The 18552-nt window shown below is 39.3% G+C and overlaps 1 protein-coding gene across 1 annotated transcript in view; it reads right to left on the reverse strand.

Annotated features, from left to right (window-relative positions):
* Tafa1 (TAFA chemokine like family member 1) overlaps positions 1 to 18552 on the reverse strand; it is a 510096-nt gene that overhangs the window by 101807 nt on the left and 389737 nt on the right. The window contains exon 3 of the mRNA XM_075983393.1: positions 13166 to 13306. Within this exon, the coding sequence (XP_075839508.1) occupies positions 13166 to 13306 (141 nt within the window). The remainder of the gene's footprint in view (positions 1 to 13165; positions 13307 to 18552) is intronic.

An 18552-nucleotide genomic window follows, 5' to 3' on the forward strand; every position in this document is an offset into this window, starting at 1 on the left:
GGAGGATAGACATCAGAATTCTTGAGCTGATACATGGGGTCTGGAAAGGATGAGTCAGATAAAAGTGAGAAAGGGTCACCAAAGACACATTTTACATGGAGGAATTAATAAAAGTCAAGGAAAGTGTTGTGAAGTCCTGAAATCAAGGCACGGAGAAAACTTGAGGTGAACAATGATGGGCATGTGTTGGAAAAAAAGGCATAAGGAAGAGTCTCACATGTTTCAATAGTGGTGTTCTCTGGGGAGATGAACATGAGAAGAGGGCAGGTACCCTCAAGATTCTTACCAGGAGTATCTCAGAAGCCTAGTCCTGACTAGTCTTTCCAGGAGCTCTCCACTAGAGGGCCCACGTGAGTCTTCACCATATCCTGGAAGATGCTACCAGGTTCTTTTCCATCAGTAGTCCTTACTACATACAGAGCTTTGAAAGGATTATAAGAAACAATACATATAACACATGGGGTATGGCACAAACTGAAAAACTAGTAATTATTCTTTTTTACTTTTAAACAAATGATATTACCAATTTTAATATTAAGTTATAGCAAATGGTCCATGTAATTGGTATCATTTCCAGCTGCTGTGGACAGCTGCCTCATTTGTAGAAAGAAAAGGGCATGGTAGTATCTAGAAAGACTCCAAATAAAAGATGACATCATTGGTAAGATACAGTTGAACATAGCTTGGCTCTGATAGCTTTCTGGCTCTAGCTGCCTCATGGCCTGTTCGAGAACATTCTATGATTTTGAATTTTGTAATCCTAGTAAAATATCTCCAGTGAAATATTCCTTTTCCTATGAGCAACCGCTGAGGTGGTAGTTTGTGTTAGCTGCACCCTGGGGCATATTGATGAGAATACGCACCAATGCAAAGAAAACTTCACGAATACCAAAGGAGAAAACGAGCAACAATTTCTAAATTAGTACATGCAAGTCATTCCAAATTTAAAGAAATGTGGCCTTCCTTTGAGAGAGTGGCTGGCTAATTAACCAGTCTTTTTCCTAACATAAATACTGGGAGCTGGCAGTTCACTGGAACATCAGACTTAATGTGATAAGGAAAATATAAAATAATATCAGGCATTATCGAGAATGTTCTTCATCTTAGTTACTTTCTGTTGCTGATATTAAATCTCATAACAAAAGTAAAAAGTGATTATTGTGGAGATGGAGGGGAAAGGGAATAGCAAGGCAAGGTATAAGCTATGTGAAGGGGAAGTGGGAAATGGGGGTCTCTTAATTAAGAAGGGAGATAAATATAGAAGCAGGGAAGAGGGTAAAGTAACAGTAAGTTACCTAAAAAGTGATAAGATTCATACAATAAGGATCTACCTATAATGTTTGTGAGTCAAAACATAAATATACACACACAGAGTTTAAATGAAAAATGTCCATCTGGGCTGACAATGCTTCCCCCAAGAGCCAGAGATCAAAGAACGATATCTCCAACACCAAGCATGAGAAGTCCTCTTTTGAGCTGTTGGTCAGAATTGTCTAAGATAATTCCAATATATTATAAACTATTGCTATTGCCTTTGGTTGTCCCCAGAGAAGGAAAGCAAGTCCTTATTGCTGAATACATCATGTATTTCAGACACAGCTCAGAGGACCAGAGCTGGAGATGATCAGAAAACCACATCCTGTGGACTAGCTCTCATTACACCAGAAGGTGCCATGCAAGCTTGCAAGGAAGGGAGACAACAAAAGTCCCAGCCATCATAATGACCATCATTGCACGGCAGCCCTAAGGGTGTAACAGTCACATGTGTATCTTGGTTATAACCAGAAGTTCTCTAATTGGACTTAGGAGCTACTCAGCAAGAGTAAATTATGCCTTGCAAACCACCAAAGGCTAATGAAGTCACGGATCTTAGAGAAGAACCTACAACTACCATTTGTTAAACCAGCACAACCGTAACAATATTATAAATACTCATCTTTATACCCACAGATAAAAGTAGTTCTTATTTCTTATCAAGGAAACTTTTCATTGCAACAGAGACCATTACATGAAATCACAACCTACAAAAATTGCAGAGTTGTGGAGCCCAGTCCCACCTGATACTTCTATAATAAAACTCCCGAATCTAAGGCCTCAAGATCATTCCAGAAGAGGAGGCAGAAAGATTTAAAGAACCAGAGAACAGAAATTTTGATGTGAAATTTTGTTTTCTAAAAATGTCTGAGCTATACCCATGAAGTTTCACCAACATAACAATGTAAACCAGAGAGCAGGAGAAACGGTCTTCCCTTCCCCCCGGAAAAACGTACCAATTGTCTGTCCAATATCAAAAGGTCAGACCTGAAAGTATATACATATGAGCAACATTATATGGACTGTGTAGCTTGAATTTATGTACTTAGGAATACACATATACATACGTCTATGAAAATTAAAGAAAAAGAAGCCACAAATTTCAAAGAGAGCAAGGGTAAGATACATCAAAGGGTTTGGAGGAAGAAAAGTGAAGGGTAGAATGATGTAATTATATTAAAGTATCAAAAATTGAATATTTTTTTAAAGTAACTTAATGGGCTTATTTTGCCTCAGAGCTTCAGGTGGGGAATTCACAGCAGGAGGATTTTGAGGGATCTGACCCACACAGTAACGTGTCCACAGTCAAGAAGCAGGAAATAATGGATACCTGAGTTCAGCTCTCTTTCTCCTTTCTATATAATCCAGGATCGCAATCTAGAGAGTGGTACTATCCACAGTGGGCAGGTCTTCCCACCTCAGTTAACCCAACCATGATAATCTGTCATAGGAATGCCCAAAGGTCCATCTCTTAGGTGATTCTAGACCTCATCAGGTTGACAGTTTGAGATTAATCATCACACCCTCTGTTTTAGAAGTGAAATGGGGTGAATTGTGGATGATGAGAGTTCTGTGCCAGTGTTCTTTGTCAGGTGGATACCCCAAACCCATCCAGATGGTCCTGAGAAGTTGGTGCATGCAATCGCCTTTCTGAATCCTTTGCACATCTTGGAGCCCAGATCCCTCATCTCATTTTTAAGAGACCACATATGTGGAGGAGATTTTGATGCACTAATGGTTATGACTCCTGTTGGAGAACTAATGGGCACATGCTATCTGTGATTGATAAAGAGTCCACTAAAAGACAAGGGACAGGGCACAGAACATGGACTAATGTTTTTAAAGTTCTTGTGGCATGAGGTTATAGAGCTGGCCTTATAGGGGAGGATAATTAATTGGCCACTTCAGGTAGACAGTCATGGTTCTAGAAGACCACACCCCTGCCAATGAGGCTTTCTTGCCTGTTCTGGCAAGGTCTATGGAAGACTAAAGTGGAGGAAAAAAATAAATCTTGCATTTCCCAATCTTAAACAGATTTTGAATGCAGATATTTCCGGGTCTCTGCCATCTGGTTAGTATGGATTGTAATTCCTTCTTACTGTGGCTATGGAATTTCACAAGCCCCTGAGGTTACAACTTTGCTTACAGTTCAGGAGGGTACAGCCCATTATCGTGGGGATGTCATGGTGGCAGGAGAGTGAGGCAGCTAGAAAAGCCATCTATACTTTGGAAGCAGGGAACATTGAATGTTACTTTGCCTTCTCTAATGTAGTCTTGGATGATAGCCTGTGAGATATTATCACCCACATGAAATGTGGGTTTTCCAAAACTGACTAGCCTAATGTAGAAACTCCCTCACAGATGGGCTTACAGGCTTGTTTCTTTGATGTCAAATTGACAGTCATGATTAGCCATCATAGTAGGCAACTCATGCCCTGTTTGCATTAAGAGTAAGCCTTCAGAGATTTAATAAACTTCAGAAGATGGAGGAAAGTATTAATTTTTAAAAGTACTATTCGACTGTGTGAATTTATATGTGAGTGTCAGAAGGGGTCATCTGCATTGCTGTTCTCTTAGATGACATTATCAGAAGGTACTGCATAGAAATACACTACTATCCCCGGCGGTGTCCAGCACCACTGCAGAAAACAGGGCCATGGATCTTTCCAGGGGTCTGAAATAATTCACAAGGCTTTCTTGTTATTAATATGGTCAGAGCATTAATAAAACAAGACCTTGAGACCCTGTCTTCCTGAGCCTCAAGACCAGCTACAGAAATGAGGAGCTGGTTCCTTAAATTTAGAGCAGCATTTTCTCTCCCCTTTGGGAAAAGGAAAGAACTGATTAAAAGTGAACTCATATGAGAACAACACACCTGGGCTCTTTAGAGATAAATGAAAACCAATTGCTTTGGGAGAAACACAATCATTTATGAAAATGATATCATGTGTCATCAAATTTATAGCAGGTAGACGACTGACAGGGGTTGCGGCTATACCAAGATCTCTTTCTCTGCCTCTGTCTCTGTCTTGCCTCTCTCTCTCTCTCTCTCTCTCTCTCTCTCTCTCTCTCTCTCTCTCTCTCCTCTTCTCTTCTCTTCTCTTCTCTCTCTTTTACACACACACATATGCATGAATGCATGCACACCCCCACACTCACATACATATTCACCCATGCATACACACATTTACACACAAAAGCTTGCATGCACACCTTTAATTGCATGACATGTATTTTATGACTGCTATATTTCACAAACCTGTATTATGCATCAAATGTAAGTAATTCCATACATAGTTTTCCCACTAAAATGACACCAAGTTCTCTGATTGTTTTTTTAGCTGCTGTCTAGATCCATGGAGCTAATATGTGTGAAAATGCAGGGAATTAAATGCTCAAGGACTGTTGCTAAATAAAAGTAAGCACAAGCAGCTATAACACATCCAATTTCTATTATGTCCTCAAAACATCCAGTCTCATTACAACTCCTTGTATTTATCATCCTCCCTTTGGTGAGCCACACAGAGAAGAGTGGCTAACTAATTGAGTTTGTAAGCCGTTTGTCATTGAGAATGATTTAAATGTAATTTTTCTCTCCTCCCTCCTTAAGACTGAATATTACCAAACTTTTCATCTCTGCCTACTTGATTGATGAAACTGCATCTCAGTGTTTAATTTACATTTCTCTAAATGAGTAATGTCCAGTAATTTTTTTTCAAGCTTGTCAGCCATTTCTCTTTCTCTTTCAGTGACTTATTTGAGGTATCCCCCTATGCTATGCTATAACATTACAGACATGGATCATTCTATTTAATATGGTAACATTTGATTTATAAAGTTTTGTGTATGCACATCATAGGCCTGTGTGTGTCTAATTATTTTCTGTAAAGATGTAATGGTTACTTCTGGCAGCTACATTGTAAAATAATTGTAGGGAATGGAGGACAGAGAAAATTACTTTTATTTTTTACTTTCCCTTTGCTGCACCTATATACATAAGCTCCTTTTGAATAGTTCTCACTGACAAATAACTATACAATATAATGGATACAGTGTACATTTGTACTATAGGGTGTACACACATATTTCTGTATATATCGTGTTGTTTATTACTTTACACTAAAAAGTATTATGAAATAACTTGCTTTTAGCTAATAAATAGTCAAAGAAAAGTGACTATATGAGTCACATGACTTTTATCTCATAGTCTTTATGAATCAGGTGTCAGTAATATTATTGTGCTAGAAACTTAAGAGGCTGTACGGAAGAATGGAGGCTGAGGAAAGATGAGGTGTCCTATCCAAACACAATTCCAAACTTATGGTACGCTGCTGGCCAAAGGAATGATGTGTACATGGTTCTTCTCTCTGTTGGTAACGACTCTGCAAACTGGAAGAAAAGGCTAGGAAGGTGATGGAGGACAGTACAATGGCTTCTGCTCTGAAAACCGCTGCTCACCAGCTTCCTGCTCTTCTCATCATGAAAAGGAGTGAATGCAGAAACTGGCTTTCAGTTAAGAGGTGCTTCTTGTACGAATGCAGCCTCCAGTTCTTTTGTGGCTGGGCGGGTGCTGGTCTGTAGTTGGGAACTCAATGCTGTTTCAAAGAGAACTTGCATATAATTTAAAGCCCACATCTGCATCTGCAAGTACCGCCATTTCACACATAATGGCATCTGAGCTTTTCTTCTAGTGGGAGGAGTTGGTTATGCCTATTAAGCCAGCTGGACTTGCCCTTTCAAGAGCAAGGCAGCTATTAGAGGGAGGTGGTAGAGAATGGCATTTCTGACACGTCACATCAGCTCCTCACATGGTGCTCCATTGAGTGGATGACAAGCAACAGTGCAGAACCCAAAGAAATCTTTTCCCATCACTAACATATTTGTAAATAAAGGAAACAAATTTTTAGGTTATGTCTTGAAAAGTCTCTAGATTATTGGCAAACCATACCTGAACTTCACAGGTCACGAGATATTGGAAAGATCTGTGCACTGTTTGCCTAGGGGGGTCTAAGGAAAAACTCTGAGCCATAGACATAGGAAAAACAAAGAAAAACTATAGTATCTACAATGTTATGGCCTTTTGTCTTTATCATGGAGCACATAAGGTCTATGTAAGTGCTTGTAACAGAACAAAAGCTTATAGTATAAAATATTTGACACTCATTGCAACTTTAACCAACTGCTCGTCTGCAGAACTTCTTAGAACTTTTAATATGATAGTACAGTTTGGCAGGCTACCAATGGGACTATTTAGTGTCAAATTGTATATAATATTATTCTATGGAAAATATGCTGAATTTAAAATTTATCTCTATTCTCAGGCTTTCCCAGCATTATACTGTGTTTTGGAATTAAGATGGTATATGTCAAGTACATCAAGAAAATTTTATCATGTCTTTTCAATCCAATCGATATCCATGAAACACTTGCAAAAATTCAGGTTCTGAATCTCATGTCATACAACTGTATGAGACTATATATTATAAATCTAACTCTGTCAAGTAAAATTGATTGTGACAGGAACTTTATATGTAGCCCAGGTCAACCTCGAAATTATGATCTTCTTGCTTCAGCCTCCTGAGTACTCAGGTTATGAATTACACTATCATGTCTGTTAAATTTTTCTTTAATTGTTTTAAAATGTTGTCCTTCTACCTACAGATAAGTGTAGTTCTCATCAAGGAAGCTTCTATTTACAACATACAGAGATCAATATAGAAAACCACAGCCAGTCAAAATACAGAGTTGTGGAGCCCAGGCCCAAAGGATACAGCTGTAAAATACTCCCTCATCGAAGTGTAATGAAACATTCAGAAAGATTTTGGGGCCAGAGGTTCAGAGAGTTTGCTGTGAGATTGTGGATCCTAGTTATTCTCATGAATTTCTGCCAACATGACTGCCTAAACGTGAGCTGAACAAAGTTGACATCAATAGACAAGGTAACGTGGGCAGAAAAAAGTCCATGAGGCCTCAATCCTACACAAATAATTATGGACAAACTGAGGAAATCTGGGAGTAGGAAAGGTGGCTTTCTACAATGAAGAGAACACCAAATGGTTGTCCAGTATCAAATGGTCAGCCCCGGAAATATACAAAGTAACACTCTAAGGACCAAACAGATTATATTTTGAAAAAAAATATATATATACATAAACATATATGCATGCAATAACAATTAGTGAAAAAATAGGTCATAAATATGAAAGAGAGTGAGGAGGGATATATGGGAAGGTTTGGAGGGAGGAAAGTGAAAGAAGGGATGCTGTAATTATATTATAATCTCGAAAAAGAAAACATAATCCTCTCCAAAAGAAACAATCCCAAAACAACAATAGCAGTACTGAATAGACAGTTCTTCAAGACAATGAATCAATCTATTTTGTGGAAGATCTGTCTAGTGTTTGTATTCAGTGTCTATGGAATACCCTTTCTAAGTCACTACCTTTCCTTTCCTCCCTATGGCTCTCTCACTCTGCGGCCTTTCTCCTCGTGTCTGCCAGTCTTCTGTGCTGTCAGAATCTTTGTGTCCCTTTCTTTCTATGTGTTCTTGTCTTGCAGCCTTATGACAAGCTAGGAGGAGATTGTGCTGACGTACAAGGACTTGTTTGTGTCACAAAAGTTACTAGGAAAGTAGTGACTCATTGTATTAGCAAAGGGTTTAAGGAGATCTTGGGATGCTCATGGGTGAAGGATTAAGAGATCTCTAAAAAAAGTTTGCTTCTGTGCTCCTCCCCATGCGTGGTGACAGAGGGTAAGACATAAGAATATAAGAGCCTCAAGTCAAAATCACCAGGACTGTAGTCATTGAAATAGTCATCCTCTTCTCTTACTGAGAAGAAAGACAGATGAAGTTACAAAGTCAAATCAGACTTTTACTAGTTTAGACTGAGGTTAATGTCTACAAGGCATTACAAAGCCCCTGTACTGTATGAACATCTCATTATGAAATAGGTCCTCCCTATAACACACACATACACAGAGAGAGAGAGAGAAAGAGAGGGGGTAGGAAGAGGAAGAGAGAGTGGGACAGAGAGAGAGAGAGAGAGAGAGAGAGAGAGAGAGAGAGAGAGAGAGAGAGATGCATTGCCCTGTTAATACTCAATTATATAGAACTAAAAGCATGATTTACAGAATCACTTCTACCTAGTTTATGGCATTGACTCCAGAAGGTACAATTCCTATGATATCTAATAGGAAGATACAGACATCGCTCGAAGTATATCATATTTCTGTAATGTCTTTTCCTATTTACCTAGATATTTGCATCTTACAAGAAAACCTTTGAAGCTCAAGTGTGGTAATAACAGATGTTGCTTTTAACTACATTTGATGCATGAGGTCTCCTGGAGCTCCACAGCCCAGGTTGACCTTCTGTCTCTGCCTCTTAGGGAAGAGAGTAAGGGGAATTCAAAAAATATTGCAAGTGTGGAAAGCAGAGAGTGAATAAATGAAGGTATATTTAATCATTGAGAATCCTATGTAGTTATTGACAATTATGTCTGGAAGAATATTCACAAACATGGGAAATATTTATCATATATTAAGTTAAATGAGCCCTCTATCTATTAGTATCACAGAATCTAAATCTAGTAAATATCTCCATTGAGCTTTTACATTTTGGTGTTTGGCTAGGACTATAAGGCAATCACCAAAGCCATGACCATTTCTGGAAATGGTATCATGGGTGTTTTCAATGTATGGGTATTATTTATCTATGGCTTTAAAAATCCCTACAATGAACTTGAACTCCTGAGAAGCAATCGATGCTATCCAGGATGATTGGTTGGAAAATATTCTCAGAACACATGGGGGCCAAGATGCCACCATGCTGAATTTACATGACAGTGATTTTTCTAACAATTATTCACACTTACTAGTAAGATAAGAAATAGAACCTATAATTTAGAGAACACTTGAGTGCCAATGTGGAAATCACATTACAATCATAGTTCTATTATTCCTACCTCAGCTCCAGGAGGCATTAATCCTTCTCATTCTCATTTTGGAGAGGACAGCACACTGTGGTGAGAGGGACACACGTCGCCAGAGGCTGTTCTCCTGGTAAAAGGTTTAGCTGTGATTCTGGGAGAATAATGTAGTCCAATATTCTAGCAACTCCATCAAAATGATTGCTCCGTACTTATTTTTTCATATTGAGTGTTAGGTTTTCCAAACAAATTAATTGATGTCTACATGTACTTGTCCATACATGCCCATTGGTGTAGGAGAATTGTCTGTATTCTGTCAATCATGTTTTAAATAAATGCTGATTGGCCAGGCAGGAAGTATAGACGGGGAAACCAGAAGGAAGTAGAGGTGATGAAATGAGAACAGGAGAATTCTGGGAAGCAGAAAGTTGATTCCTCCCACTCCTGCCCAGGCCACCAAAGCAGCAGGATGCAGGCTGCCAGCTGAAAAAGGTACTGAGCCACATGGCTAGCATAGATCAGAATAATGGGTTAATATAAGCTACAAGAGCTAATAAGTAGCCTGACCTAATGGGCCAATCAGCTTTATAACTTATAGAGATCTCTGTGTGATTTTCTTTGGGGTTAAACAGTTGTGGGGTACCAGGAGGGACAAAACCCCCAACAACAAACAGGACCCTCCATGTTACAGCCCATAGATTTGAAATTGAAATGTTATTTAAATATGAATATTCATCATCATACTAAAGAACTTTTAAATTATTTTTTCTTGGAATACGGAGGTGGTGGTCTTTTTGTTTGAAACAATCACACTGACAATAGTTTCCAAAATTAAATAAACTTGTCGTGAGATTAAAATATTGCTGTCATATGGTTCATCATCCAACACAAAATTAGAGCCAAATGCAATTTCTCACTCTCTCAGCCCAGCCAATACACTGTACTTTGTGTTTTTCATCCAAAATCTGAAGGCAAATCCATTCTAGATCGTTAGTGATGAAAATAAACTAGAAGCAGGATGAAGATTTATAGGTAACAACCTCAATGCTTTCTTTGGCCAAGAACCTAAGAGACCATTGTAGCTTTATGCAGTACAATGCCTCCTGCCTTCTTGGCAAGTACTTCCTCCTGTAATAGGCCAATATGGCTTTAGTAGGCTAGCTGCCTTCCTTCCCTCATTACCAATTCTTCATGGTGTTCATTGTGATACAGAACAGTCCAAATCACAATCTAAGTCAGTCAACCTCAGTACCAATGACACTGTTGTAAATCCTTTGGTCAGGGGAGGAGTCCAGTGTAATGTGGATGCTAGGGCCAGCAGCAATAACACTCCCCTTATTGATAGACATTACCAAGTGACTCCTGGGACACACTGCTACAGTACAGAACTGATAGTACTATATTCTAAAATTTGGGTAGTCACATCCTTCAAGACTAAATTTACTTTTCCATGGAACAGAAGGACAGATTGATGGCCATGTATGCTTGTTCCTCTGGCTGTCGTTGACCAGGCAAAACTCTTGACCCACGTTGGACCAATCACACACACACTGTTGTCTCAGAAATCTTATTTACAGCATGGGATCTTGGTTAAATATGCCTTACTGAAGCTTTACTATCAAGCCAAGTGAGATCAGAGTGGTGCCTTTTACCATTTCTAATTCATATGAGAGTGTGAAGCAAATACTTGAAGAGAGAATCAGGCCCTAAAAAGGAGAATGAAGTAAGCAAAGATCAGAAATCAAAGGAAGAACAAAGACAGCAACTGCCAGTGGTTCCTGCAGAATTCTTGTACTTTCTAAAATAACTTATCTTTTCCTTGTCATAACTTGAGTGTGCTTCTCTCTCAACCACTGACTAGTACATAAAGAAAAATACAAAATGCAATCTTATCTAGGAAGTGTCCTCCTTACCCTGCATATCTAGAAAAAGAAGAGAGGACCTAAGCCAAGAGATAGAAGTTCTCAGTTCTGCTCTATGACCCTGCACTCATGGGTCATTTCTCTGAGTCTCAACTCCCCTGGTGAAGAATCACGAAATCAAATCACACCTACAACTTTAAATTTTATTAACTGTAGGGAAGCACAGTCTCCCTGCTTGGCCATAGTATATAAGATTATCTTAAGGTGTCAGCAAGATTTAGGATTAAAGTCTGCGATACTGGCATTAAGAGTCACAAAAGAAAAAACTGTCAAAGCATGTATTAAGGGGATTATCCTGCTATCCTTAGTCTGTTTCTTTATGCTTGCATTGGGAAAGAAACAACCTCCTCTGATATCCAGTCTTTGCCATTGCCTCTTATGATTTCTGTATGTTTGTCTTTATGTTTTGGCAACCAGCTTTATACTAAAGAGGGTAGACTGATGTAACCTATAGGATAGCAACAAAGTAATGACACACGAGCTCTAAGGTTTAACATAAAGAGCATTGGAACTTATGTTCTGCTTTCTTGCAGGCACTCTGGGGAAAACCTACCATCATATTGTAAAGAAACCAAGCCCCAATGGATAGGTTCACATGGCAGAGAACAATAGCACTTGCCAACAGTTATAGGAACAAGCCATCCTAAATCTCCCACTAGCACCAGTCAACATGATAGAACTCAATTGCGGCTCCATGAGCGCTTTCGAGACAGAACCTCCCAGCTAAGTCTAAGTCTTAATCCACAGGCATGGTAAGATAACATTGGAAATTTAACTTAATCTTTTTATTTGATACAGGATTATATGTAATCCAGGTTGGTCTTGAAATTTCCATGTAACCAAGGATGACTCTGATTCCATTTCTACCTTCCAGCCATTGTGATCACAGGTATGCATAACTACACCAGGTTTATGCCATGTTGGGGTTTGAATCCAATGCCTTCTGCATGCTCGGCAAGCATTCTACCAACTGAATCACAGCCCTAGTCCAGTGTTTGGTATTTTGGGCTGTTAAATTTGAGTGTGATTTATAACACAGAGAATAGAAACCTCATATAACAACAGTAAGCGTTTTGTTAGGATTAGCTAAAACAGCAATAAGCAATGTGTACCAGATTTTAGCACATACTCAGACAATGGTGTTCACTCACGCATATATCCAAAGCAACTAGAGTGATACCTGGCAGATAATTTGTGATCACTAAATATCTTTTAAATGAACTTTAGGTACTGCAAACTTTCCTTTTACTAACACTACCATGACCCCAAACAAAATTCTTCCCAAATAAGTTGAATCCATACATTTTTTTGTTGTAAAATTTCTTTTACTTAGTTTTCTTCTACAATATTAAAATATGTGAAATCTCTCAAGCCAGATGTCTCTCTCTCTCCTTAACCCCCCTTGTGTGTGTGTGCTTCTATAACAGAACACCTGTGACTAGATAGCGTACAAATATACTAAATTAATTCCCACAGCTCTAGAGACTTGGATGTTCACGATCAAGGCATGAGTGTTTCTGATGGACGTTTGTATTCTGATGGTGGCCTGTCATGATTCCTCACTACATAGTGGGAACTTTATGAGTGTTTCTGATGGATGTTCGTATTCTAATGGAGGCCTTTCATGATTCCTCACTACATAATGGGAACCAGAAAAGGAGGGGCACAAGAGGGGCTGCACTCCCCTTTTTTAATAGCACTAACTTCACTCACAATGGTGTAGGCCTCATGACTCAGTCACCTTCCAGATGCCTCATTTCCTGAATCATCAAAATGGCAGTTTGCCTTCAACATGAGTTTTGAAGTAGACATTCAAACCTAACACCAGAGGAACAAAAGTTCCACATATATGCTGAGTTCTGACATTTAGCCTCACAACAGTTTAGATATGCCTTGTCCATGGTCCAGAAACACAGTTTACACAAGAAAACACATTGTATGTTGTGTACACTGAATTAATGAGTGGATATCCATTAGAAAGGGCTAAAACCCATTACTTACCATCCACACAGGAAGGTCGGTTTCTTGTTGTCCCAGCCACTTTCCCAGGTAGACAGGAACACTTCACTGTTTGCGACCGCTCCTCTATACGGTTCTTGTTACAACACCTGTGGGCTGCAATCACTTCGCAGGTCCCTCCTTCTGTCAAGACAATAAAAAGATGGACATTGATTATTTCTAACTCCAGGGCTCCTGTGGTGTATTAAAATACACAGACAGGTTTGGAGAAAATGACAGGAATTATAGAGGGTCCCTGTGACATACAATTACTAAAGAGCTCTCTTCCATGGTCCATTACAGCCTCAGAGAACCCAGGCATTGAAGTGCTACACTCTAAACAGTGAAGAACGCCAGCAAATAAGTAAATGGGCATCTCAAGATGCGATGATTCTGGGTTGGATGTAATAGAAAGCAGTGGAGCAGCAAATGCCTGGAGCTTAAATGCCAAGTAAAGAGACCACCTGATTTAGATGCTCTGTGCTGAGCACTCTTACCTGTGCTATCTGCATGTAAGGTTCTCTGAACACCCACTAACGAGGAGAAGCAAAAACCCAGTGATGCAGAACCTACACGGCCATAAAGTGGCCAGGTCAGGTCCCTTTCCCACTGCCTACCCATGATAAAAGGGCTGAACTGAATAAAAATCTAGTCCAGAATCATTGTCAAAGCCAGATGGCATGCACAAATGAAAGGGAGAATTTCTAGAAGGAATGCTATGTGCTTTCTGTGGCATGGCTACATAGGACGCCATTTAAATACGTAGGGCTCACGCAGTCATGAACCAATGTGTGCATGTATCCTAATGGATCCCACTGTCTACTAGCTCCTGGGAAGATGAGCTCCTGGGTCAGGGTAGATGTTGGTGGCTTTTGATTTTGCTGTTGTTGTTAAGCAGCCCATAAACCAGTCATTTTCTCTATTAGCCTCTCAAATGCTTAGATTAAAGGACTGCATTGCCACAGTCGGCTTGGGTCAGTTTCTTCCATCTGGAAGCAATGAGCTTTTCAGAGTTATAAAAGATATCAAGAATTAACTTTCCTATCATCAAGTTTTGAATTCAGAGACAATGGATTTTCGTTTTACCAAAATGGGCTCTTAGAATTCTTGACCTTATAATTTTTGACCTTTGGCATTCAGTAAACAGATAGCAAGAATTTGTTGAACAAGTGCTCTATATGATACTGTTATAAGCTCTAAGGCGACTGTCTACTATCCAGATCCATAGAAGGTAACACAGGCAAGTGGAAAAAGGGGACAGAAAAAAACGGATAATTAAGACAGTTCTCTGAGAACTCAGCTACAACACAGTGTTTTAGGTACAGTAGGAACAGGGTATGATGTGGTTCTCTCCTACCAGTCATTGGAAAGTTTAGAGAAAGTTTGTTGCTTGTAGTCTCTAGGAGGAGCAAGATGCCACTTGCATCCTAGTTAAAAAAATGGATGCCATGAAACATCCTACAATGCTCCCTGATAAACTGCTGCAGCAGGGGAGGACCTTGTCCCCAAATATTAATAACAACTGCTACAAAGCCTTCATCTGCTGTTAAAGAAACACACCAAAGTGACCCATATTAGATATGTAGTTCTGTCTCCTGTAAGAGAAGAGAAGAGCCCAAAGCTTAACCCACTGATTTTCATTAGAACTTCACTCTTTCCACTTAGTATTGGAGGGTCCTAATTTCCTCATCTGTAAAGTGAGAATCATAACCCCAACTCCTACAGCAGATGTGCAGATGTAAACTAGAGAACGTGCCCACTTAAGGAGGTTATCAGTAAGCTTGATGCATAGCCAAGAGTCCCACAACAATACCTGCAACAACAGTTGCCGAGGGGATTTCTGCCTTGCATTCCTCTCCTTTTGTTTCTTGTTTGGTTTTGGCTGTGATGAGGACCAAAACCAAGGCTTTGTGTATGCTAGCCATGCAGAGTTACATCTCAAGTCCAACTATCCTCTTTCCTGTCTCAGTGTATATGGTCCCTTCTATTGCCTCTTAGCTCCTATCCAGCTCCATCACTCAAGCACAGAGGCATAGTCCTGAAGTACTGTCTTAGTGCCTATGTATCCAATGCCACCTCCCTCCATCATGTACACATAAACTATAAAGAAAAAGAGGAGGGATATAGAGCAGGGGACACACACACACACACACACACACACACACACACATATATATATATATATATACACACATATACATGCTTGTGTGTATGTATGTGTGGTTGTGTGTGTGAGAGAGAGAGAGAATCCTCAAGAATTTTCTTTGTTACTCAATGCCAAGATCAGTTCTTTAGAGAATGTCTCATGATCTCCACAACTATTCACTCTTTCTAATTACCCAGAAGTCAATGTTGGTGGTTCCTCCCACTCAAGCTATAAACTAAGACAAGATCAAGGTTATTGTTTATTTGTTCTCAGTCCTATCAAAACAGAGAAAGTCTAGAAGTCTTTTTATTTTAAATGACTGATTAAATAAATAAATTAGCTGACTCTATTGGCAATAGAGTATATCTCAGGGTCTGTAAACTGGCAGAGTGGGAGATCCATTTGTAAAGGGAGACTACAAAAATTTCCAAGATTCTGAGTTGAAAGCCGATGCTCCAATGGGCAGTTATGAACATGTATAACATGATAATCTGAGGCATTGTAAATGTCAGTTTATTATTATAGAGTAATTTTAGATTTTCGCAAGATTTATGAAGATGGTACTGAGATACCCCAAATATATCTCACTTTGCTGTTTCCTGCTTGTGTTATCTAATTATTGACATCTTCAGTATGGTGCACTTGTAGTTTATTGATCCCTGGCATTGTGATCCAGTCCTATGGCACCTGCTTGCTTAACAGATTCTGACTTTGATGACTGGGAATTCTTCCATTGGCTTATGCATTGCTTTGACAGGTGGTGACCACTGTAAGTTTGTTTGACTTTTGTTTTGAGGACTCTCTTACTTTCTGATTCTTACTCTTGCTCCAGAATCATACTCTCTGACATATTTACATGAACCAAAGTCTAAGCTCTCATAGACATTCTTAATTTTAACCTTTTCTAATCCAGGGTTCAACCAGGCAGATGAAACTGTATTCACTTATCTTTCTAGGTGCCTCATGGCTGTGACATCTTCTCAAACATTCATGGCTTTTTAGTAACCTTGGCATTTGGGAATAGACTGGTCAGGCGTTTTGTAGAATGTCTTTAATGTCTTTCAGTTGGGCTTTATCTAATGCTTGTCTTATGATTAGAGTGAGATTATGTGTTTTTGGAGGAAGATTGGAAAGATAAATGCTGTTCTGGTCCCATCCTACCACAGGTATACACTATCAATCCATCTTTCCCCTATTAGATGCTGAATCTTGTCACCAGGCTGAGGTAGTAACTGACTACTATCTTCTTTGTTATTGTATTTTCCCTTCCTTTCTAGTCTGTAGTATACTCCCTGAAAAGAAGTTGCTGTGAACAGTCTACATTTAGGAACCAAGGAGTTAAATTCTTTGCCCTGAGATTATGATAATTCATAAAAGTATCTGGAATTCTTCTCCATAAGCTTGGTATCTTTCTCCCCATTTTTACTTACTTACATGTACCTATATATACTCATGGAATTTATTTATGCGTAATCTTATCTTGCAGTATGAGGTCATTTAATTGCTTCGAATATTACTGATTTGAATACTGTGAGATTTCTTTTGTCTTCTATGTCCCTTTGCCACAGTGACCATTGTTAGCTTAATTTGCTTTTGTCTTTATTCTGAATACTTCCTCACTTCTTGGCTCTTCAAATTGGTAAACGAGCATATTGTAGATGTCCTGGCCTTATGTTATAATTATTTTGGAGCCATTTCTCCAAAGCAATTATTATGGCATTTCAAATAGATACTACAACCAAGAACTAAGGCTTCTAGGCCAGATAAGACAAGATTCAATTGGAGGGTACTTCCTCTTCCTTCTCTCAAGAGAATCTTGTCTCTTGCAGTGTGGCCAGAATAGCAATTTGGAAAGACAATATCCAGTTGTGGGTGTTTCTTCAGTACCACCTCCTTGGTACCTGTGTATAGGAGGAATTGCAGAAAAGAAAGGTGGCCAAGCAAGAGGGACAAACAGCACTGCACAATACTGAACAGGAAATAGAATGACTTGAATTTGGGACAATGGAAAGCCTCTCCCTATCTCTATGCTCACAAGCATGGGATTAGAGTTAATGCAACAGGGCCAATGTACATTATACTCTCATCTGGTCACCCATGATTATGTTGCTTTAGGTAGCAGTTGTCACCTACAACTTCCTTCAATCAAACTTGTAATAGGTAGATTTCTACTTCATGAAAATACTACTAATTTAAGTGATTACTTTAATACCCATCTGCAGCAGTATTTGGGAGGAAAACCAGAAGAAGGCATGTGGATGCTCCCAGGAGGCACTTTGAATCTCATTTGATTTAGACTCAAGTCAGCAGCAGTCATAGACATACAAGATCATGAGTGTAGCATGCTGGATCCCAACAAACTTTACATGACATCACCCCCAGTATATGAGAAAACAAGTCCCAGACACAATTGATAACTTTATTAGATACACAAATGTGACTTCAGACAACAATGCCATAAAAGCAGTTTACTGGGCCTGGAGAGCTGACTAAAGCAAAGGTAAAGAACTTGCCACCCAAGCCTGAGGACCTGGTTCAGATCACCAGGACCCACATGAGACGGGAGAGTGGCAGGCTTCTGCAATGCCAACACTATTCGGGCAAAGACAGGTAATCCTTGGAGCTCTCTGGCCAGTTTGTCTAACCAAATCAGTGATCCCCACAGCAATTCAATATTCAAATCTATCCTGATCATGTAAGTTGAGTTCATTTGTTTGTGCTGACAAAATGAAAATACGTAACATTTTATAGGAAAAGTTTCCCTTATGCTAAGTTATGATTTGTGCGGTGTATAGGTCATGTAAAGGAGTCCAGCTGTCTTCACAAAAGGAAAGGAGTCTGCTACCACAGTGCCTAAAAATTTAGTGCAACAAAGTGTTCTTTAACCATAGCACTCTGCTAAGGAAGAACGAAACAATCACATTTAACCCGTTACCAGCTATACAAAGCTAGTACTAAATGACAAGCATCAAATGGATGGATGGATGGATGGATGGATGGATGGATGGATGGATGGATGGATGGATGATGGACAGGCACACAGATACAGAATGTAATTGAAAAAGGTGGATTTCTTTAGCATAGTAACTAAAGTACAGTAAACATGTCAAATGTGGCTCCCCACCCAGATCTATACTTAATATTTCTTAGTGATAGCAGCATCCCATGTTTAATTTGATCCATGTCAAATTTAGCCAGAAATTGATGAAATTGTAGGAAAGTAAAACCCTGTTTTTGTAGCATA

The sequence above is a fragment of the Microtus pennsylvanicus genome, chromosome 8 (assembly GCF_037038515.1).
Source record: "Microtus pennsylvanicus isolate mMicPen1 chromosome 8, mMicPen1.hap1, whole genome shotgun sequence".
Lineage (NCBI taxonomy): Eukaryota > Metazoa > Chordata > Mammalia > Rodentia > Cricetidae > Microtus > Microtus pennsylvanicus.